This window comes from Zootoca vivipara, chromosome 14 (assembly GCF_963506605.1).
Source record: "Zootoca vivipara chromosome 14, rZooViv1.1, whole genome shotgun sequence".
In the NCBI taxonomy this organism is placed as follows: Eukaryota; Metazoa; Chordata; class Lepidosauria; order Squamata; family Lacertidae; genus Zootoca; species Zootoca vivipara.
The window spans coordinates 52767661-52792152 of NC_083289.1; the positions used below are offsets into that span (position 1 = coordinate 52767661).

Sequence of the window (24492 nt, forward strand, 5' to 3'; positions counted from 1 at the left end):
TCCCTGGGGAGAGCATTCCACAGACGGGGAGCCACTGCAGAAAAGGCCCCGTTGTCGTGTTGCCACCCTCTGGACCCCTCGAGGAGGAGGCACATGAAGGAGGACCTCAGAAGATGATCTCAGGGTCTGGGTAGGTTCCTATGGGGAGAGGCGGTCCTTGAGGTATTGTGGTCCTGAGCCGTTTAAGGCTTTATAGGTCGAAACCAGCACTCTGAATTTCTGAAAGGCTGGGTAGACAGCTCGCGAGAACTCACCAAGGGGCGTAGGAGGCAGCTATGAAGAAGTAGATGACCATTCTGTCAAACATGTGCAGGCAATGTTCCACAGTCCTGCAGGGGAGAGAGAGAGAGAGAGAGAGAGAGAGAGAGAGAGAGAACACTGTTTCATACTGGTGTGTGGTGGGGTCAGTCTGGATGATACCTAGGGGTCCCTTCCAAACCTCTGATCCTGTGTAGGCATACCTGCCAAGCCTCCCGCTGAAAAATGCGGGATCAGCAGTGGTGTGGCACCAGAAGTTGCGTAGAAGCAACTTCCGGGACCGCTCTGACCATGTGTGGGTGCCGGAAATAGGGCAGAGCGACACCGGAAGTCACTTCTACACATGCCCAGCGGCCATTTTGGTGGTGGACGCATGGCGGTGGCCATCTTGGTGACGGCCGCCGCCATGCAGCCACCACCAAGATGGCCGTCGGGCATGCATAGAAGTGACTTCCGGTGCTGCTCTGCCCTATTTCCAGTGCCCACACATGGTCGGAGCAGCACCCAAAATGGAGGCTCCCTGGCAGGTAGGAAATCCGGGGGATTTCCAGGATTTTTCTCCATTCTGGCGAAGAGCGGGAAATGGATTGAAATCCGGGGGTTTCCCGCGAAAAACGGGATACTTATCAGCTAAGTGTGTAGGTGAGGCTACATTAAGAGGAAACCAGCTAGGCAAGTTCCTTAGCCAGCCAGTCAAGTGCCACCATTTGCATGTCCAAATGAGTTGCCATGGAGACATATGGGCTGGCCTTTCCTCACCTCACCTGTGTGGGATATAATACATAAGTAGCAGTCAAGTACAACATTCTTTGTTTTCCTAGAGTGGACATGCAGGGGAATGTTTGGTCCAGCCAGTCAAAAACATCCTGTTTCCTCCTGGCCTGGAGCATCCTTCCTCTTGCAAGTGACTAGAGGTGGGTGTGACCTTACCTGTCCAGATAACAAAAGGACAAGGCACGGAGGAAAAGCTCTCTCTTTCACTCCTCCGTTGTTGGAGCAGCTTTTAGCTAGAATTGCTCTGTTGGGATATCTATCCCCATATGGGATAGATCCACATGTATATACTTTGTAACTAAGTCTGCCTTCTGGGATCCAACTGTGAACTGATGATGTGAGTAAACTTCTTTTATATACTTTAAACAAGATTGTGGCGTGTTTATTCTTTTAAGAAGGATATATGGGGACTTACCAGGAACGTAAACAAGCCTGCAACCAGCTATCTGCTGTGCGTTTAAAAGGGGAATGTAAAACTCTGCTAAGTTATAGCCTGAACATTCCCACATCCTGGCCGGCTGCTATGCCATCCTAGGATGGAGAACAAGAGGCCAAGGTGGGCTCCCTGCTTGCTGCCAGAAGCTGGAGAGCCAGAGGGCAAGCGAGCTCCATTGCCATCATCGCCCACCCTTGCGCAGCAGATGCCAGAGTCACCTCAAGTGGCTCTTCTTCCAGGAGATGGTGTGGAAGATGGTGGAGACGATGAACAATCCAGACAGCCCAAAGCCGTAGATCCAGGCGGAGATGGTCTCCCAGGGGTTGTCCGAAAGGACGTGGAGGATGGAGCTGCCCAGGATGCTGGGAATGATCCAGAACTGAGAGGGAAGGAGAGGGAAGGAAAGGTCTTTACGCCCCCTTGATCTGGCCACAATAATAATAATAATAATAATAATAATAATAATAATAATAATAATAATAATTTATTATTTATACCCCGCCCATCTGGCCGGGTCTCCCCAGCCACTCTGGGCAGCTTCCAACAGAAAAATAAAACACAACAATCTATTAAACATTAAAAGCCTCCCTGAACAGGGCTGCCTTCAGATGTCTTCTAAAAGTCTGGTAGTTGTTTCCCTCTTTGACATCTGTTGGGAGGGCGTTCCACAGGGCAGGCGCCACCACCGGGAAGGCCCTCTGCCTAGTTCCCTGCAACTTGGCTTCTCGCAACGAGGGAACCGCCAGAAGGCCCTCGGTGCTGGACCTCAGTGCCCGGGCAGAATGATGGAGGTGGAGATTTCTCATGTAACCTTTCCCCAATGTTTCGTTTTTCAAATCGTTCCCCCTTACAGACTTAGATTCTGCAGGCCATTCACAGCTCATACCCTCCGAGTGTCCCGGTTTTCCAGGGAGAGTCCCGGATTTACAGAAGCCGTCCTGATTGCTGATTCCATCCCAGGATGTCCCGCTTTTCCTTTTTCCTCCCCTCCACATCTCTGAGAACAATTAAAAGTGGAGTATGTGTGTGTAGGTGCAAGAACAAAGTCCTGTTTATACTGAAGATAAAATCTCCGCACGAAATGAAGGAAATGGTGAAGCTGCCATATGGAGCCTTTCCTTTCATTTTGAAGGTCACCCATCCACTTGAAATCCTTTCATTGCAATGCTTCCACAGCCAGCCATTTCTTAGGAAACACAGGCAGTGTTTATTCCTTTATTGTAAACTGAGCTTTACACTGTCTACTCAGAATTGGTCCCACTGTATTCCATAGAGCTTACTCCCAGGTAACTGGGTCAAGACGAGGCAGCCTTACACTGCAACAGGAAGCCTTTCTGCTCAGGCCCACTACTGAGTTCTGCATAGGATTTACTCTCAAGAATTTTGGGGTTTGTCAAAAAGAAAATCTCAACAATTCTGGGGGTCTCCAAAGGGTCGTCCTGGTTTTTTACTTTTTGAAATATGACAACTCTGCCTTTACCCCTGACAGAGACTCAAAGCAGCTTACTGCTAAAATTCTATCCCGTTCCATTTATCTGCGGAAGGAGTTGCACACAGTCCCTTCCCTCGCACATTTTTCTTTTACAACAACCCTGCGAGGTAGGCGAGGCAGAGAGGTTGTCATTGGCTGAAGGTGACCGATGCCGATAGGTAGATGACGTCTGTGTCATCAAACGTGGGAGGAGCTTCCCGATGGGGAATAGAATGTCCCTATTGTTCTCTGAGAAATGATGGAGGGAATGCTATTGGTTTGTATCTGTTCTTGCTTTTATCATGCATTCTGTGCATTTGATATTGTAATTTTATGCTGTGAACCACCCGAGATCTATGGATGAAGAGTTGTAAACAAATTTAATAATAATAATAATAATAATAATAATAATAATAATAATAATAATAATAAAACAACTCACAGCATGTGTGGCGCAATTGGCTGCATGTTCATATTCTGTGGGCTGGTATCTCCGGTTGGGGGGCACTCTGTGGTTCATAAACCTTGAAGGAGGAGAGATGGATAAGAGAAGCAGAAGTTCAGCAAACAGGTCGGTCTGCAAGAGGGAAAGGATGCATTCTTCCCAGTAACAGTCCGAATCTCCCTAGAATGATGGATACAAAAACTATGCAGAAATGGCAACACCTACAAGAAGAATAAGAAATCAAGATAACAAACTTTTTTTATAAAAGAGTGGAAATGGTTTATTGAATATTTACTGACAAATTGTAAACAGATAAAAACATTGGTGGGATTATTGTAATAACCTTCAGTTACATAAGAGTATATATTTAAAGGTAAATAAATGAGTAAGTTAACTGAATTTGGATATGCAGAAGATATTAAAAATAAATTTAAGGAACCACAGAAAAGAGAGGGAAGGACGTCAAGTTTTGAAATGTCAAAATAATGGTAAAGTCAGTGAAATGAACATATCTGCAAAGTATAAATGATTTTTTTATTTTTAAAAATCCCACTAAAATGGATTCTTTGCCCACCCTCGTGAAAAACAATCACTAATAATATTAATAGTAATAAAATACCAATTTTATTTAAGTCAGTTCTTATAACTAATATTTATTTATTGTTAAATTTGCTGGTTGTAATTTATGTATATGTTTGGTTTCTTTGCTTAAAATACAGTAAGTTGCTTTGAGTTGCTGTGGCGAAGAGAGAGCAACTGAGAATTTTAACAAATATGGGCAAAGGACATTGGCTACAATATACAATTTTCATCTTGAGAAAAGTTATGGAGGGAAGCATGCTGTACGTTGAAAGAAAACTATATGAAAATTATGTGCTATTGGCACTTAACACCTATGAGGTTAGCAAAAATGTATAGAACCACTACCAATATATGTTGGAAATGTAAATAAAAAGAAGGCACATTCTAACACATGTGGTGGACATGCAAAATAACAAAAGCTTGCTGGGAAATGATATATAATGAGTTGGAAAAAAAAATGTTCAAGATAACCTTTGTGGAAAAACCAGAAGCTTTTCTATTAGGAATTATAGGTGATGAAATACCAAAGGACTTGAAAAGACTATTTGCGTGACAGAAGCTGCAAGGGTGTTTTTTTGCCCAGAGATGGAAGGAAGACCAGAGAAGAATGGAAAATCAAGATGATGGACTATGCCGAAATGTCAAAATTGGCAGGGATAATCAGAAACCAAAACTTATTTATGTGTGCAACTACGGCCGCACGAACATTATTAGCACAACATTGGAAGGAAGAAGGTGTCCCAGTTAAAGGAGAATGGCAAATCAAATTAATGGAATATGCTGAAATGGCAAAATTTACAATGAAACTAAGAGGAAGAGATGATAACAAATTTAAGGAAGATTGGAAGGACTTTATTGCATATATACAGAAGCAATGTACACAGGTTGATACATTAGCAGGGTTGTAAAACTACTTGTCATGAAATTATGAGCGGACAAGAAGTAATTTAAATGGTTTATTGTTTTACAATAGACATGTGGTATGTTGACAAACAATAGAACCAAGGAAGGGACTAGGGGGGAAGTCAATTTGTTTTGCTTTGTTTTTGATTTTATATTGTCATTGTTTTATTCTTGTTATTGTTGGAAAATGTAAAAAAAAAGTCATATATTAAAAAAACAGAAACCAGGATGATAAGAAATTTAACAAAGAATGGAAAAAATGATAGATTATCTTAAAGAACAATGTACCCAGTTAAAACGTTGGCAGGGTTAATATTACACTTGTAAGGTAATAGTTTTGTGGTTTTAAATTGAAATTTGAATGTAAATTTGGATAGTATTATAAGATGCAGTATAAAAGGAAGTATTATGGAAGCCACAGGGGAGCAGAGTCTAAGGAGTCAGAGAATCCTGTTTATGTATAAAATCAATTGTATTTGAATGTAAAAGTTACTTTCAAAAACTGAAAAGTTTAATTTAATTTTAAAAAATAACGATGATTTCTATCCCACCTTCATTGCAGGGAGCTCCAGGTGGCATACATGGTTCTTGCCTCCCCATTTTGTCCTTGCAACAACTCGTGAGCAGGGGCAAATCTACTATGAAACGAATGAAGCTTAGGCTTCAGGGCCCCAATCCCAGAGGGAATTTAGTCCACATTGCTTAAAATTTTTGGGGTCTAGTGTCCAGGTCAAGGGAAGGAATAGGCCCACTCTATTCTGCCCTGGTCAGACCACACCTGGAATCCTGTGTCCAATTCTGGGCACCACAATTTAAGTTGACAAGCTGGAAGGTGCGCAGAGGAGGGCAACCAAGATGATCAACGGTCTGGAAACCAAGCCTGATGAGGAACGGTTGAAGGAGCTGGGGATGTTTAGCCTGGAGAAGAGGAGACTGAGAGGAGGAGATAGGATAGCCATCTTCAAATATCTCAAGGGCTTCTACATAGAAGATGGAGCAAGCTTGTTTTCTGCTGCTCTGGAGAATAGGACTCGAACCCATGGCTTCAAGTTACAAGAAAGGAGATTCCAACGAAACATATGGGGAAAAAATTTTCTGCCAGTAAGAGCCACTGAACAATGGAATAGTCTCCCTTGAAAGGTGGTGGCCTCTCCGTCCTTGGAGGTTTTTAAGCAGAGGTTGGATGGCCATCTGTCAGGGATGCTTTAGCTGAGATTCCCGCATTGCAGGGGGTTGGACTGCATGACCCTTGGAGGTCCCTTCCAAGTCTACAAGTCTGTGACCTGTCCCCCTGTTTGCCTGGGCAAGACTGTCCCCCGTGGCTTCATTCATTGCATTGATAAGCTGTGTTGTAACCCACCCTAGCACCCCTTGGGAAAAGGGGAGCTTAAATGCATATAAATAAAAGAACAGTGTTTAGGGCTTTAAAAATTTTTTTTTTAAAAAACCTCCTGTATGTTTCTGTGGAAACTGTGACATCACTCTGAAGCCCTGGATGCCCAGGAGACACAGAAAAGATTTCATTTCCCCCACATCACCCAAATGGGGGGTTCCAGCGAGGCGCCCAAGGTTGCTGGGCAACACAACAGGAGAATAATGTGCATTTGTCTTAGAGCTATTTGCTGCGCTGTGTGGAGGAGAAATACTTTGAGGGGAGGCAGCCTGAAGGTCTCTTTGTGAACCTGGATCCGAGGGAGATGTGGGGTGCGGAATGGGATTAATAAAGAGGCTTTGAGTTCCATCAGCGTCAATCCGTTTCCCCAAACCTGAGGGAACCAGCTCTCGAGTTTATTGATGGAATCCTTGATGCAGACGGGACCCCCGAGGCGGCTTATCGATCAACCGTTTCAAACCCACGCTCAGAAAAAGAAATGCAATGTGGTCTTTGGGGTGGCAAAAAAACCACCCCATCAGCAAAATTCAACATGATTTGGCATGGATTTTACTATCTAACGAGACCACTGATCCATAAAATGAAAGCAATAAACAATGTACTGCGGTCACACAATCATTCAATCAGTAGCTGAACTGGGTTCCACACAATTGCAAAAACAAAAACGCAAAATAAATAGCAAAAACAGACAGGCCACAGTGTAACACTCAAAACAGAAGTGTGGCACTCAAAACGGAGCACGTTCAGCTTCCGAAAAAGTTTGCAAACCGGAACACTTACTTCCGGGTTTGCAGTGTTCACGTTCCAAGTTGTTCGGGTACCAAGGCGTTTGAGAACCAAGGGACCACTGTGCATATGGATGCTACTAAAATCTTCTCATTGCTTAGGGCCCCTAAGGTATTGATTCAGCCCTGTAGACAGCACACTGGCTCACCAGCTCTTGTGCTTTCAAGCATTATATTTATTATTATTATTATTACAAGCAGAAGAAAAATGAAACTCGTTCAGAGTGTGGAGAGAAACAAGGCCCTCTACTAATTGAGCTGATTTAAAAGCTGCACTAGCAGCAAGCAGCTGGACAGTTGGCAACCCTCCCTGACGTCAAAGATTGCTGAGAGATGGGCAAACATCTTGCCGAGATTCACATGGGAGGGTTGTTAAGGCGGCTGAAGGCTTCTCACAACCCTGTTCACCCCCTTCTCTTCTCCTGCTTCCCCAAAAGAGAGGGAGGGAGAGATTTAAAAAGAATTGCCTCGAGTTCCCAGCTTTCTGGGGTCAGAAACAAAGGGCCGCTTGTCCCTCAAAATCAAAGGCAAGTCCAACCCCAGCCTCCCACATTCCCTTCCTTTGTGTGTGTGTGTGTTTGCTCGCAAGGCTTCGGGAGGAAATATATTGTGCTGAATGCCAGACAGCCAGTGGATGGGGGTATCTGCCCCCTTTTCTAGCTGTTGCATTCAAGCGGGGGGATGAATGGTCCCCTGGCAAGACACCATTGCTTAGGAGCAGGACACCTGCTCTGCATGCAGAAGGCCCAGGTTCCATTTCCAATGCCATCTCCACTTAGAGAAAGGATCTGGCCCCGGGAGCTGTCTCCTGAGCCCCCAGAGAGCAGAGGTGGGGAACCTCAGGTATCCAAAACTGCTGGAACGCATGCTCCCGGTATCCCTGCTCATTGGCTGTCCTGCCTAGAGCTGATGGGAGCCGGTTTGCAGGACCACAAACCCTCCATCCCCACCAGTAAATGGGACTGGGTGCCAGTTGCTGGAAACCACAGGAGTGGAGAGTTGCTCTTGTGTTCGAATCCTGCTTGCAGTTTTCCCACAGGCGTCTAGCTGGCCGCTGTGAGATCAGGATGCTGGACTAGATGGGACACTGGCCTGATCCAGCAGTCTCCACTTATGTTCTTATGTTTCCTGTCTCAGTTTAATTCATGCAGGAGGCAGAATTCCGCTGTTCCTTTATGGCAGAAAGAAGTTGGGTTACGGCAGCCAGTTTTACCTGCAGATTTTATCCCATTCTGCTGCTAGCAGAGCTTTACTGCTGCTGTTATTTATTAAATTCTTATACCGCCCTTGATCCATAGATCTCAGGGCAGTTCATAGCATAAAAGCTACACTGGATGCTCATCTTCCAGGATCAATTCAGAGTACTCTAAATGGCCTGTGACCCAAAAATCTGGGACCCATACGAGCCAGTCCACCCAAGGGTCTGTGAATTTGCTGGATACCCACCTTTGAGGCAAGGGGGGGGGCTCCTGGGGATGAGGTTTGCTGCCCCAGCATCCAGATTTAGGAATATTCTCCCCGGCCACTATTCATCAGGCTCCTCTGTTAAATAATGAAAGGCACAAATACAGGATGGGTGACACCTGGCTTGAGAGCAGTACATGCGAAAAGGATCTAGGAGACTTGGTAGACCACAAACTTGACATGAGTCAGCAGTGTGATGCAGCAGCTAAAAAAGCCAATGCAATTCTGGGCTGCATCAATAGGAGTATAGCATCTAGATCAAGGGAAGTAATAGTACCACTGTATTCTGCTCTGGTCAGACCTCACCTGGAGTACTGTGTCCAGTTCTGGGCACCACAGTTCAAGAAGGATACTGACAAGCTGGAACGTGTCCAGAAGAGGGCAACCAAAATGGTCAAAGGCCTGGAAACGATGCCTTATGAGGAACGGCTTAGGGAGTTGGGTATGTTTAGCCTGGAGAAGAGAAGGTTAAAAGGTGATATGATAGCCATGTTTAAATATATAAAAGGATGTCATATAGAGGAGGGAGAAAGGTTGTTTTCTGCTGCTCCAGAGAAGCGGACACGGAGCAATGGATTCAAACTACAAGAAAGAAGATTCCACCTCAACATTAGAAAGAACTTCCTGACAGTAAGAGCTGTTCGGCAGTGGAATTTGCTACCAAGGAGTGTGGTGGAGTCTCCTTCTTTGGAGGTCTTGACAGGCATATGTCAAGAATGCTTTGATGGTGTTTCCTGCTTGGCAGGGGGTTGGACTGGATGGCCCTTGTGGTCTCTTCCAACTCTACAATTCTATTCTATTCTATTCTAAATAGGGCTTCCGTCCCACTAAACCATACTCCAGAGTAGACCCATTTAAATCATTACAAGGACATTCCATGTTGGAGGCAGCAATGCTTCTGAATGCTGGTTCCTGGAAACCACAGGAGGGGAGAGTTGCTCTTGTGTTTGAATCCTACTCACTGGTCTCCTATGCTGGGCATCTGGTTGGCCACTGTGAGAACAGGATGCTGGCCTGATCATGCAGGTTCTTCTTTCAACGATGGTGAGAATGAACGCATGGCAGGAAGGCATTAATTTCACTGCATGCAGTGCACTTAAAGAAAATGTTATGGAAGTGATGTAGAGATGGTATTTCACACCAGCAAAACTGGCTAAAATGTACAAGACAAGAACCAATGAGTGTTGGGAATATAAAGAAAGGGAAGTTATCTTCTACTACCACGTGGTGGACTTGTAAAGAGGTAAAGGCTTTCTGGGAAATGGTATATAAGGAGTTAAAGAAAAGGTTTAAAAAAATTTTTGTTAAAAAACCAGAAGCCTTTCTTTTGGGGTTAGTGGGTGAAGAGATACCAAGGGAAGATGAAAGACTGTTTATGTCTGCAACAACTGCGGCAAGAACTCTTTTAGACCCAAAATGGAAACAAGAAGAAGAAGCAACGAAAGAAGAGGAGAAGAAAATGTTGGACTTCGCAGAACTGGCGAAGCTGACGGGAAAAATCTGAAACCAGCACAATCAAGTATTCCAAAAGGACTAGAGTAAATTGATACGATATTTGAAAGATCGTTGCAAGCAACTAACATCACTAGCAGAGTTGCCCAAAGACTTTTAATGAGAAATTTTCCACCTTTCTATATTTATTTAAATTTTGAGCCATTTTGTAATGAGTGTAATCAGAACTGGAAAACGTACAAAATGCAATGAGATAAAGGTGAATTTTGATAGCCATGAGGCGGGAGGGAAGGAAGTCGACTGGCTCTAAAGAGCCAGGGCGGTATAGTGGATAATGATGATGTGAATGTATATAATTAAATGGAATATAATTTGGGGCGGGATTTGGGGCAAGGGGAGGAAGGGGAGAAGGAGTGTCAGGGCAGCCGCGGCAGTGACTCAGAACGGTGCAGAATCCCAATTTAAAGATTTTAAGAAGCAGTATGCCAATTTGGGGGTGTGATTTTCATGCCTTTGAGATGAAAGGAATGCCAAGAAGAAAAAACAGCTAGGAAAATCAGGGTGGGGGGTAATGCCACACGGAAGGGAAACAACAGCACGGGTAGGCTCCGAGTGTTCAGGCATCTGTCGGTGGAAGGAGTTGTCAGGGAAACCGAGGACCGAGGAATCTAAAACCCAGAAGGAAACTGGGAGGCGCACAACAAATTGATGCCTGTTCAGTACCAGGCCTGCGCTACCACTAAGAGAGCAACCTTTGGAGCCGACTTTCCAGTGTCAATGCTCAGTGGTAGGCATCCATGCAGAAGGTCCCTCCTTCCATCTCTGACTGGCAGCGTCCTCTCTCTGAGACCCTGCAGGGCTGCTGCCCGTCAGTGCAGACAACTGAGAGCTAGATGGACTGGTGGACTCAGTATACTGTAAATCCGTCCCCTGAGCTCCTTCCAAATGCCGAGGTTCATCGTGGTGAGCAAAGGCAAGGGTGCCTCTGAGGGTGTGCAGAGAACCTCCCCTTCAGGGGACCAGAGACCAGGGATAGCTTTCATGCTGTCCTGTTCTCTTTGTAATCTCCACTGGCTTCACCGGGAGACGACGGAGGAGGATGGAGTCAAACGGTTGGAGACTTACAGCGCCAGCTGTGGCTGTAGAAACCAATAGGGGAAACAACATTTTATCTAACCTAAGCAATTTTCTCTAATGTGTTTTTAAAAATATGAAAAGAGCCTGCTGGATAAGACCAGTCTCCTCCAGCATCTTGGTCTCACAGTGGCTGACCAGATGCCCCAATGGGAAACATACAAGCAGGGGTTTGACTAAACACTTGCAAGCAAGAAAATAAGTTGAAAGGTCAAGAAATAATAATATGGAATGTAATTGAGTGCAAGATGAAATGATGAAAGAAAATTTGGTATAAAAGTGACAAGAATTTAAGTGTATTGAGGTATAAGATCATAAAAATAAGACAAAAATTAAGCAGAAGTAATAAATATTTAAAGAACCAGAAGGGGAAGTTGAGGGAAGTCATGGGGAGGGTTTTTTTCCTTTTCTTTTTCCTTTATTTTTTTTAAAATAATTTTTATTGGGTTTTACATAGTAAAGAAAATAGAAAAATACAGAAAATATAAAGCAATATCATCAAATCTTATTCCCCAGAGTTCTTCACATATAAATGACAATAATATAGAAAAACAGAAAGAAAAAAAGATTTAAAAAAACACCAAAATTAATAATCATACTATACAACTTCAAATCTAAACATTTCGGACTTCCTCATTCCCCCTTCTTGAGTTCTAAATAATTCACTAACTCTTGCAGTTTCCAATTCTAAACTCACATTCTTTCTTCCAAATTATAACTTCTTTTTAACTATTGACCCTTCACACATCACATTGCTATTTTTTACCTAATATTCACTACCCTTTACCCAAAAATATTCAAACTTAACTATCAAAATCTTTTACCCCCTTATTATTTCCACCCAAAAAACTACGTCTACCCCCCTTCCCTTGGAATCAGTGTCTCCAGAGATTTCAGCCAGTCCTTAATACATTCCGAATTCAGACCATTTTTTATCAGTCAATACAAATTAATACAATTCTCCCTCACCCCACTCCTGTTCTGTCCCAATCTAAATTTTGCCGAACCCTTTCCCCCCTCTTCTGTATTTCCCACACTTTGTTTCCAATCTCATTCTCTTTCTGCCCCCCCCCTACTTGCTTCTGCCCCTCTCTCACTGGGGTAGTGACCTTTTTGTTTTTCCCTTTTTGGGGGGGCTTTTGAGTCCCAACCCTTCCCTGTTTCACCTCTCCCACCGGTGGAACAGTGATTTCTTCTTCCTCTTCCTCTATCTCAGGTATCAAATCTATTGGTTCAGCAAATTGTCCTTCAAAGTTATAATTCTCCTCTATCCTTTCTGGAGTTTCTCCAAAAGTCACATCACAACATACGTCTTCTTCTGGCCATTCTTCTTCTCCCTTTTCTTCCTTTTTAAGTTCAGATGATTCATCTATTTCAATATTCAATACTGGTAATTCCTCAGTCCTCTCTTCCATAAGCCATATATCCAGTTTAGAAATGCAAATCTCCTCTGCCAGTTCCAAGATTGTTTTCAATATCAACAAATCCCACTGTGTGTCTTCCTTATCTCTATCCAGAACCTTCTCTCCCAGTCTGCTGTTACTCTCTTCCTCCATGTTTGTAACAGACAGGAAGTGGTGTTATTGTTGTCCTTGTTTTGTATTATCCAGTGTAAAAAAGGTAAAATCCTGTTTGGTCTGGATCCCACCTCTAATTCTTTTCTTGTTCTCTTAACCATCCAACTCAAAATCAAAGTCAGTACTGAGCAGCCTTAAAATTTATTTTGAAACAAATCCTCTTTATCTGTCTGCAGCTCTCAGTCTCTCACTCTCAGACAGACACATTCTTTTGTATTGTGACGTCACAAAGCGTCTAGCCGAGCCTTCCTTTGACCCGGTTCCAAGTTCACAGGGGGGTTCTCCCTTGTTAAATCTCAGTCTTTTGCAGAGATTAAATACATTTTAGCTTTTCCCCTTACTCTGCATCGGGGGAAAGTTCTTTAAAGGTGTATTTCTGGATTTTCCATAGCTTACTGCATCATTCAAGACTCATTGGGGGGGGGGCTGACTTCCTTTTTAAGCCTCCTCCCAGCGCCAAATTATTGGTCCCAATCAATAAATTTTGACTTACTTAGTCCAGGTCTTTACTTTAACAGGAAGAATCTGCCGCTTGCAGGCTGTAGGCCCGGAGCTTCGCTTCATGGAGGTGACGATGGTGCCCAAAATGGCTCCCGCGACTGCCACTCTGCTGGCTCTCGGGGGCTCTGCTGAGCTTCCCGGGCAGTGGGAGGAGTCGTGTTTGGAGCTCCGCTGGGCTGCTATGCCCCCGGGACGCTCTACCCGGGGTTTTTACGGGGATCCGCGTACCCCCGCGGATTTCCCCCCCTCCGCGATGCCAGAGACCTCGGAGCTCGAGGTTTCTGCACCTCTTCGCCAGCGCGGCAGACCAGAAGTCGCCTTTTCTTTTTCATTTATATGACAAATTGTGTTATTTGGTTGAATATTAAATTGTAAAAATCCAATAAAATTTGTAAAAAAAAAAAGGAAAGGAAACCTGCAAGTAGGATTCGAACACAGGAGCCCTCTCCCCTGCTGCATGCATTTTAACAAACTCCAGTGATGTTTAGGGAGCTTAGAGGAACTTTTACGCCCTCTTAAAAATATTTTAAATTATCAGGGCATCAAGACAGGAAGGAAGATCGCTGTGGTGAGAGGGAGAGTATCCTGTCCCCATCCAACAGCCACTGAAGGAGCAGCTGCCCCAGTGTTTGCTTTCCTCATCCCTCCGCAATCCTTTTTCCTTTTGTATCATGTCTTTTAGATATCAAGCATGTAGGCAGAGACTTTTAACGGCGCTCAGAAAATCTTGCATGCTTTGTAAGTGCTAAGTACTGCAGCTGTTGATAATAATAGTCGCAATAGCACTTGATTGCTTAAAATCTGAAGCTGCCAGTTAGATTTGCACAACTGGGTAAGAAACTCCACTAAGTGTTGCACTCCAGGTAATGAAACCTTGATTTCAGTGAAGACCTCCCCGTACTTTTGTTCATCTGCTTACAGCCAGCAGTCAGCCTTTTCCTAATTCCCTTCAGCTGGACTCTGGGTCTCTTTATCCTTTCGATCTGTAATCTGATAATGCTCTCACTACAAGCTTTGAAAATAGGATTTTCTGTCTTCCTTCCCTCTTGCGCTTACGGTATAAACAGGCCACTTCTGGGTAGTGAATTACATTCTAAACCAGCACAAAATTCATGCCACACCCACCTTAGAGGGCTGGAAAAGATCTGCCCCATTTGTGGCAGCATGGGGTGCTTTGCCATTAGTGTGTGGCACAGCCTCTATTTTATATTTTAACTTTTTTGTTTTGTAAAACAGTAAAAAAAAGAAACTGCAGATCCAAAAAGGGAGGGGAGAATTCCCAAATATGGGTGGTTTCATATTAACCAACATAAATCAATTCAGTGGAGAAACAATAGAATCATATAATTGTTGAGTTGGAAGGAACACCAAGGGTCATCTAGTCCAGCCCCCTACAATGCAGGAATTGCAGCTAAAGCATCCATGACAAGTGGCCATCCAACCTCTGCTTAAAAACCTCCAAGGAAGGAGAGTTCGCCGCCTCCCAAGGAGGTCTGTTGCAATGTCAGGCAGCTCTTACATAAAAACGTTCATCCTAACACTTATTAGGAATCTCCTTTCTTGCCATGTGAAGCCATGGGTTCGAGTCCTACCCTCCAGAGCAGGAGAAAACAGGTTTGCTCCCTCTTCCATGTAGGAGCCCTTCAGATATCTGAAGATGGCTCTCATATCACCTCTCCGCCTCCTCTTTCCCAGGTTGAACATACCCCACCAACTGGCAAAACGGAAAGATTTCCAGCACCAAGGAGGAAGAGAGATGGGTGGAAATAATCCCGTCTCTGCCAAAACACCTACGCATATCCTGTCCCCTGTTTTTGAACAACCAAATGCATCTCCTACGCACCCATATGGAGCGCCAGGTGTTGAAAGGGCAGCTCCGCACAGCTTCTGGCTTTCATGCCCGCCTCCCTTGCCCCTCCAGAAGAACAAAAAACAGGCATCTCTTCTAAAGGGAGGTTTGCTCGCAGGACAGACAACTGCAGGAAGGTTCATTCCATCATCCTTGGACTTTGGTTGCCAGTTCATACGGCCAGGTATCCCACAAGGCCTTGACGAAAAGGGGAGCTCAGGTGCAAGGGGCAGGTGGCATGGCTAAACCCTACTCCCCAGGAGGGGCTGGGCTTGTGGGATGTGATACATTTGTAGCAGTCAAATACAACATTCCTCGTTTTCCTAGAGTGGACATGCAAGGGGATGTTTGGTCCAGCCAGTCAAAGTCTTCCTGTTTCCTCCTGAGCTGGGACATACTTCCTCTGGCATGCGATCAGGTTACCTGTGCAGGTAACAAAAGCACAAGGCCCACAGCCCTCCTCCCTTCTTCTCCATCTTCCATTTGTCATGAGAGCTGCAGTCACTGGGATTAACCCCCCATATGGGGTAGATCCACATGCATATACTTTGTCACTAAGTCTGCCTTCTGGGATCCAACTGTGAACTGATGATGTGAGTAAACTTCTTTTATATACTTTACACAAGATTGTGGCGTGTTTATTCTTTTAAGAGGGATTACCAAGTCACTAATATTGAGAGGCTTAAACAAGCCTGCAACCAGCTACCCGTTGCGCGTTTAAAAGGGGAATGTGAAACTCTGCTAAGAAAAGGAACTTGCTAGCGCAAGTTAGGAAGGAGATCAATAAACAATATATCCTCTCCTGCCTCCCTGCACAGGGGTGGCATAAAAAAGCAAGAAGAGCCTGCTGGATCAGGGCATTGGCCCACTTTGTCCAGCATCCTGTGCTCACTGTGGCTGACCAAATGCCCCAGTGGGAAACCAGCAAGCAGGATCTGAGCACAAGAGCAACAACTGATATTCAGAAATATTGCTGCCTCCAGCTGTGGCCGGCAAAGCAGAGCCATCCTGGCTAGTAGCCCTCAATAGCCTCCTCCTCCTCCTCCTCCTCCTCCTCCTCCTCCTCCTCCTCCTCCTCCTCCTCCTCCTCCATGAATTTGTCTAATCCTCTTTTGAAGCCATCCAAGTTGGTGGCCACCCCTGGTCTCCTGCAACAGGCAGTTCCATAGTTCACCTATGTGGAAGATGGGCTTTCTTTTCCCTGTGCTGAACCTTAAAACATTCAGCTTCATTGGATATCCAAGAGTTCCTGTGTTATGAGAGAGGGGCAAAAACCTTTCCTCCATGCCATGTCTAATTTTACAAGCTCCTGTCATGTCACAGTTCGCGCACCCCTCTTGCCCAGAACACACCTTTGCTCTCCAGTGAAACACTCGGTTTAGAAGCACTCGAGGCCAAAGTAATGGACTACAACACAAACCCCAAATGTCTCCTCGATGGCAGAGAAGTTATCCAAATTACCAAACACCCACCCTTTAAGTGACCTTGCAGAAAGCACAGCCACTGGCTAGAGTTTTGTTTTGTGCAGGTCCCTTTCTTTGACAAAAGAAGCAGAGGAAGCAATCCCACTTAATTGCTTAATAGTAGTCAGCTTAAAGTTCGAAGTCGGTGTGTAGTTTCAAAATCCTGAAAGCAAGGAGGAAGTTGATCAAATAATAAGAATAAACCCCCAATTCTGCTGCAAGGGAGATGCGAGCAGAGCTGCGCCGGCGAGTCCAACCCCCCGTGACCCACTTACGCTCAACAAGTGTAAAGTGGCAAAGAAGTGCAATTCATACTGGGCTGGGCATCCTTGGGTCATGCAAAACAAGTGTAACCCATCCCTCCAAGGTGGCAAAGACCAGGAGGAGGAAACAAGCAGAAAAATGGCTGGTGAGAGGCGGTAAGATAATCCCCCGAGGGGAACCGGATCGCTTCATGCCGGCCGCATAACTGACACTGCCTGCTATTTACGTCACAGCTGAATTTGGGGCCACCGTCCAGGAGGTAAATCCATAATCCCCCGTCAGAGAGGAATGTGGCAAGCGTCACGGTTACAAACGTGGAAGCGTCAAGGCAGCTGAGCTGATGCTGTTTGCCTCTTAAGTGCATATGGGGGGGCTGCATTCTTGCTGGCTTTGATCACCAACCCCCCCCCTTAACATTTCCACCCCCTAGTCAACCCCCTCCTATTGGGGCCAGTCATCCCATGAGACGTAGTGAGGTAGGGGGACAGCTGAAAGGGGTGGCCTCCTTTGCTTGTTGCCCCCCTCTCCTCCTCCTCCTCGCTGGCCTCCTTTCCCCTCGCTGCCTTCAGCGCTCCCAGTCACCTCCATTGGTGGTGTGGGAAGTGTGGCAGAAGCGGCAGGGGAGCCCCATTAACTGTTTCCCCTCAAGCAGCAAAATGTCCTGGGCCATCCCTGCCTCCCATTGGCCCTCACCTTACAGCTTGCCCAAATCACGCCCCCTGCTCCCCTCCGCATATCACCTGTGTCTCATCAATGCAACCGTTTCAGCCTCAGCTGCAGAGGGTGAGGAGAAGGGATGGAGCAGCAGTAGGGCAGGAGAGATGCTGGTGAGCTGGCCTGTCCTGTCCTGGCTGTTTTTCTGCAGCTCACCTGGGCTGCCCACTTGGTTGTTCACTTGCCTTCCTGCCTGCTTGGGTCACCCACCTGCTCGCCTGCTCTTCCGGGGCCCCTGCCCTGCCCTGCCCTGCCCTGCCTGCCCTCTGCCCCTTCTCCATCTCCCTCCTCAACACCCTGCACTGCTGCATAGCTGCCAAGTTTTCCCTTTTCTCGCGAGGAAGCCTATTCAGCATAATGGAATTTCCCTTAAAAAAGGGGATAACTTGGCAGCTATGCACTGCTGCTGTTCTGTCATCTTGCTGTGGTTTGCAGCAGCACCTGTTGGAGGCAATGTGAACTGCAGCGTGATGACATCCTTACATTATTATTACATAGTAAGATCTCTACAGTATTTTGTTCTGCAGTTTGTTTGAAAGTCGCACACAACCAAACTGAATGTCAAAAGAGAGACTGTTACATTTGGCACTCGTTCTTTATTATCGCCTATGAGACTGTTGCAAATTTTGGCAGGCCTTCATGCCTGTTGCTGCAAAAGTGGGAGGTGTGTACGGAAGATCGGTGAGGAAGCCCTACACCCCCTAAGCTTGACTGCTGCTACCCAGAGGTGCGGTGCTCCAGTCACACACCGTGGCGCCATCGTTTTAGTCCTGGGAGACCTGTACGCAGCCTGGCACAACTTCAGCTTTCTCACTCTAGCGGCATTCGCACGGTGACCTGGTTATAATCCACTTGGCTGCACCTTCACAGTAGGCATAGAACGAGTCCAGAGAATTGAGTCCAGAGGCTCACAGGAAACCTGGTCGGGTCCAAGTTTTCAGGTCACTCATACCAATGCCAGCCAAGAATAACCTGACCCCGTTTAACCCAAAGCTCCCTCTGCCTTAATCGGGAGATAAGCTTCGTCAGAGGGCACCAAGTTACATGATCTGGACAAAGAGGCACTTTTACTTGTTCCCCAGCTACCCCCATTTCCCAGGGACAGACAGACCCATTTCCTGCTCCCTCTCCTTGGAAAGCAGCGCTGCAGTTTCCAAGTTGCAAGGAGTCACATTTCCACTTTATGCTGCCCTAGTCAGCTCTTATGGGTCCAGTTCCAGACACAGCATTTGGAGAAGGAGGTAGATGAAGGGAAACAGATTCAAGAAGAGAAATCATAAGAAGAGCCTGCTGGATCAGACCAACAGTCATTTAGTCTGGCATCCTCTTATGGCCAAACAAATGCCCTAGTGGGAAACGCACAAGCAGGACTTGAGTTCGAGGGCACTGTCTCATCTCCTGCAGTCTCCAGCAACTGGTTGCTGAGGTATATCCTGAACTGCTGCTAATATGTTGTATCTATATAAATATAGATTAACATTTAAAAGGACATAGAATGTTAACCAGCCCAAGGCCTGGTTGAACAACCTCCCTGGCGAGATCGTTCCACAAATGGGGAGCCACTGCAGAAAAGGCCCCGTTCTTGTGTTGCCACTCTCCAGACCTCCTGTAGAGGACGCACATGAAGAAGGGCCTCCGATGGTGATCACAGAGTCGGCATATGGGGAGAAGACAGCCCTTGAGGTGTTGTGGTCCTGAGCCATTTAAGGCTTTGAACCGGGCCCAGGAACTGATTGGCAGCCAGTGTGGTTGGTCCAGGGTGGATATAATATGCTCAAACCATCTTGCCTCAGTGAGCAACCTGGCTGCCGGATTCTGCACCAGCTGAACCATCTTCAGACGCAGCCCTACATGTGTTGCAGTTATCTAACCTAGAGGTTACTAGGACATGGACAACAGAAGCAAAACTATTTATCTCTGTCCAGAGAGGGGTGCAGATGGGCCACCAGCCCAAGCTGATAGAAGGCGCTGTGCACCTCCGAGGCCACCTGTGCCTCAGGCAGCAGCATACAGGTACCCCCAAGCTACGTACCCTCGCCTTCAGAGGTAATTGCCTGAGCTCTGCGAATTCAGCTTTCTTCCGATTGAAGTGCAGAGTGTTTGAGGACCGGGACGTTTGCAGGGGAAGCAAAATGCTTGTTTACAAAGCTATTCTACTACCAACCTTACTATATGTTTGTGAAACATGGACCACTTATAAACGCCAACTCCTTGAAAAATTCCATCAATAGTGTCTCTGAAAATTTTTACACATCACTTGGGAAGACAGGCAAACTAATGCCAGTGTCCTGGAAGAAGCAAAGGTCACCAGTGTTGAAGCGATGATTCTTCAACATCAACTTTGTTGGACTGGTCATGTTGTGCGGATGCCTGATGATCATCTTCCAAAGCAACTACTCTATTCCGAACTTAAAAATGGAAAGCGTAATGCTGGTGGTCAACAAAAGAGGTTCAAAGACTGTCTCAAGGCACAAAAAAATTAAAAATGTAATATAAACACCAACAACTGGGAAACACTGGCCTGCGAGTGCTCCAATTGGAGAACAGCCTTTACCAAAGGTGTCATGGGCTTTGAAGACACTCAAACTCAGGACGCAAGGGAGAAATGTGCTAAGAGGAAGGCACACTTGGCAAATCCACACCGTGATCAACTCCCGCCCAGAAACCAATGTCCCCACTGTGGAAGGACGTGTGGATCCAGAATTGGCCTCCACAGTCACTTACGGACTCATTGTTAAAACCGTGTTTATGGAAGACAATCTTACTCGGCTACGAGGGATCGCCAAAGAAAACCCCCTCAAGAGCAGGCAACCTCCCATCCATCTGATTTAGAGAACCGCCCACTAGAGTGTCTCAGACTTATCTGGATTGAGCTACAGTTTGTTGGCTCCCATCCACTTCATTGCCAGGCAAGACAATTGGTGTGTGTGAGAGAGAGAGGGGGGGGGCAAATCTCTGATTGCAAACTACTTCACTGGCTCCCCCATAATACGCACATGCATTTCCTCCCCCAGTACGGTAATCACTTGAATGCGGAGTCTTTTCAAGGCCGGGAAGTGCAGTGTAAAATGGGAATGTGACTACTTACAACTCGGAAACTGCACTTCAAGGCTGGGAGGAACCAGCTAAATATTTCTTCCATTCCTGAAAGGGGATTACCCAGAAACCAGGGCCGGAAGTCGGCATTGCTGGGCAGCTGCCAAGGTTCATATTTCAGCACCTGTTCAGCTGCCTTCTTCAAGCAACAGAGGAGCGGCAAGGATGGTTGCCAGACCTTTGGGCCTGACCCGAAGTCTCCAAGTTTGCCTGACCGCTTACAGGGATAGCTTGAATCTCTGGGTGGACAAGAGTGCCTTCCACCATCATCAAATAATGAAGAAGACTGTGTGCATGCAGCTTGCAAACTCCAGTCCAGGAGGATCTGACTGCAAATTATAGCATAGGTGCTCAGGGTGGGGGTACCTGCCCTGCCCTGCTCCCAATTAACTTCCGTCTCCAGGGTGCATCCCTGTGAGATCACCAGGGTCTGCCCCTAGGTCTCAGGTTTGAGCCCTGAAGTCTCAGAGTCTGGGATGATCGTGACCTGGCAGCTCTGACTGCAAGAGGCTGGAGAAAAAGCAGTGGCGCTTTCCCACTCCTGCTGGGAGCAAACTTGTCATGGGCCAAGAGTCAGCCTGGCCTGAAGAGGGGAGAGATAGAGCGTCTCCACCTGCAGCTCACCAGCTTTCAATGACATGGAGGAAATGAGAACCAACTGGCCCCAGTCTTCTTAAACAGAGCTCTCAGCAGCAGTCAGAGGCTGGAAACAGCGCCTGTGGTTCCCGGTCTTTCCTGTTCTCCAATTGAACCTTTGGCCTCCATGATCATCAGATTGCCTGACTGCCTGACTACGTAGATTGTTGTTTGCCTGACCCTCAGAACGGACTTGACTTCAGATACGGACTCTGCCAAGCCTGTCTCAGAGACTCTTATCTTTTGCTTGTTTGGCCTCACACTCCACCGAGCTCTGAACACTGTTGCTCAACAATGGGACTCCGGCAAAACTGGGCAGCTGACCAGGAAGGAGCAGGCAAATGGGCACTGCTGACCATGGCAAGGAGGGAGGATGGGGGCCACCTTGCCTCAGCTCTGAAGCAGGCACTAGGATGACCAGCGGCTGAGGGCTAGGGCAGGGTGATTAGCCTGCATTTGCCCCATAATTTTATATATATATATATATATATATATATATATATATATATATATATATATAATTATTCCTGCATTGCAGAGGGTTGGACTAGATGGCCTTTGGGGTGCCTTCCAACGCGCACACACACACACAATTTTTTTTTGTTTTCCATTTAATATTATACATTCACATCCTCATTATCCACTATTCTGCCCTCGCTCTTAGAGCCTGTTGACTTCCTTCCCTCCTGCCTCATAGCTTTTGAAATTAACCTTTACATCATTGCAAGTTACACATTTTCCAATTCTAATTACACTCATTACAGAATGGCTCAAAATTTAAATAAATATAGAAAGACAGAAAACTTCTCATTACAAGTCTTCAGACAACCCTGCTAGTGATGTTACTTGCTTACCATAGTCTTTCAAATATCACATGAACTCTTAATGATTCTATAAGTTCAGCAAAGTTACTTGCCACAAGTCATATGATGAAACAACTTCCAAGGGGTGTGTGGAAGACACCCCACCCCACAGATCCATCAGGGTGCTGCCTGGATAATCAATCCCATTTCTGGCTATCGAATCACAGTTCGCCAGCTACAAAGCACCATAGAGAAAATGCAATTTAGTGCCATGAGGTGCTCTCTGGAAGCAGCCTGTGCTCAGAAGAGGCAGATTTGGGGGTTGAGCTGAACAAGTGGAAACGAAGCATCCTGGATCTTTTGTGGGGCGGGTGTGCAAGATTTCTGGGGTCTGGGCTTCTGCGATCTCATTTCTTTTTCACCAGAAGTCTTGACATCCAGCAACCGGAGCCAAACTTAAAATTACGTCATTCTGAGCCCCAGGAATTTGTTGCAATGAATACCAGAACCAAGCAGAGCTCATAGTCCTTTCACATGTAAACTCACACCCTGCGGGTCTCTTCATTTCAGCCATATACTTGCATGGGAGGGTGGGTGTGTCATTGTTTGAAAATTGAGTCAGAAATCTGTGTGGGTCTATTTCGGGTGCCTCGAATCACTTTCTGTTCAACTGTGGCGCAGGAGCCCAGGAAGTGCAACATCTTCCTGCTCCATCAAAGCTACGCTTCACCGAAACGCTCTTTTCTCCTACGTGAGACCAAAACTTGCTGGATCAGCCCAAAGGGCCCTTCTGTTTCCCAAGGCAGGGTGGGATCAGCAAGGCATCTCTTCTCTTCTCTTCTCTTCTCAGGTGGAGAGGGCAGTTTGCCCAGTGGGGCTTGTGGCCACCCTCCCAGCTCCTGTCCACACTTTCTAAGTCACACAAGTCATCTCTCCTAGCCACAGAGCTTGTGTCAGATCTGCACACCCAAATCCCCAGCAGAACAATCTGGCAGATGTTATGCTGATCATAAGCATTCAGCCTCACAAGTCACACAAATGATGGCTACTATGAGCTGGGAGGGCGTTCCACAGGGCGGGTGCCACCACAGAAAAGGCCCTCTGCCTGGTTCCCTGTAACTTCACTTCTTGCAGGGAGGGAACCGTCAGAAGGCCCTCGGAGCTGGGCCTCAGTGTCTGGGCTGAACGATAGGGGGTGGAGACACTCCTTCAGGTCTACTGGGCTGAGACCATTTAGGGCTTTCAAGGTCAGTACCAACACTTTGAATTGTGCTCAGAAACGTACTGGGAGCCAATGCAGGTCTCTCAGGACTGGTGTTATGTGGTCTCGGTGGCCGCTCCCAGTCACCAGTCTTGCTGCCACATTCTGGCTTAATTGTAGTTTCTGAGTCACCTTTAAAGGTAGCCCCATGTAGAACGCATTGCAGTAGTCCAAGCGGGAGATAACCAGAGCATGCACGACTCTGGCGAGACAGTGCACAGGCAGGTAGGGTCTCAGCCTGCGTACCAGATGGAGCTGATAGACAGCTGCCCTGGACACAGAATTGACCTGCGCCTCCATGGACAGCTGTGAGTCCAAAATGACTCCCAGGCTGCGCACCTGGTCCTTCAGGGGCACAGTTACCCCTTTCAGGACCAGGGAGTCCCCCACAACTGCCCACCCCCTGTCCCCCAAGAACAGTACTTCTGTCTTGTCAGGATTTAACCATCTACTGCAGCATCACCACTGGGTTTTTTTAAGGAGAGGTTGGCTGGATGCTTTAGTTGAGATTCCTGCACGGCGGGGGTTGGACTAGATGACTCACGGGATCCCTTCCAACTCTACGATTCTATGAACCTGCGGCCAATCCGATGGCCCAGTGAGAAACCCACAAGCAGGACCTGAGAGCAACAGCCCTCTCCCCACATTGCTGCTTCCAGGGCATAGTTATAGCTAGCAGCCATTGAGAGCTTTATCTTCCTCCATGTCTAACTCTCTTTTAAATCCCTCCTAGTTCATCACTGCCTCTCCAGCAACAAGTCCCACAGTTTAACACTGTGCTGCCTAAGAAGGGCTTTCTTTTTATCTGTCTTGAGTCTTCCAACTTTCAGCTTCATTGGATGCCTACGGGTTCCAGCGTTATATGAGAGGGGGGGGAGGACTTTTCTCTACCCGCTTTCTCCATGCCATGCAAATTTTTTTTATAAACTTTCAACATGCCATGTCTGACTCACCTCTACAGATGTACACGGAGGACGAAGCAGGCTTGCGCTCTGTCGCTCCAGAGGACAGGCCTAGAATTGAGAGGCGAAAATCGCTGGGAAGCAGATTTTAGCTAAACACCCGGGGTGGGGGTGGGGACACTTGTGAATGGCAAGTACTGTTTAGGGGTGCCCTGTTTTTAATGTTTGATGTTTTATCACTTTACTACTACTACTATTTGATGGTGGAAGGGCCTTGCCTTGGGAGGCGATCAGTTCTCCTTTGCTGGCAGCTTTTAAGGAGCGGTTGG

The 24492-nt window shown here is 46.4% G+C and overlaps 1 protein-coding gene across 1 annotated transcript in view; it reads right to left on the minus strand.

Moving 5' to 3' along the window:
* MMD2 (monocyte to macrophage differentiation associated 2) overlaps window positions 1–24492 on the minus strand; it is a 31597-nt gene that overhangs the window by 6736 nt on the left and 369 nt on the right. Inside the window, exons 2-6 of the mRNA XM_035131586.2 lie at window positions 24215–24274; window positions 13185–13372; window positions 3382–3564; window positions 1687–1847; window positions 255–329 (exon numbers count right to left, since the gene is read on the minus strand). Coding sequence (XP_034987477.2) covers window positions 255–329; window positions 1687–1847; window positions 3382–3564; window positions 13185–13372; window positions 24215–24274 — 667 coding nt within the window. The remainder of the gene's footprint in view (window positions 1–254; window positions 330–1686; window positions 1848–3381; window positions 3565–13184; window positions 13373–24214; window positions 24275–24492) is intronic.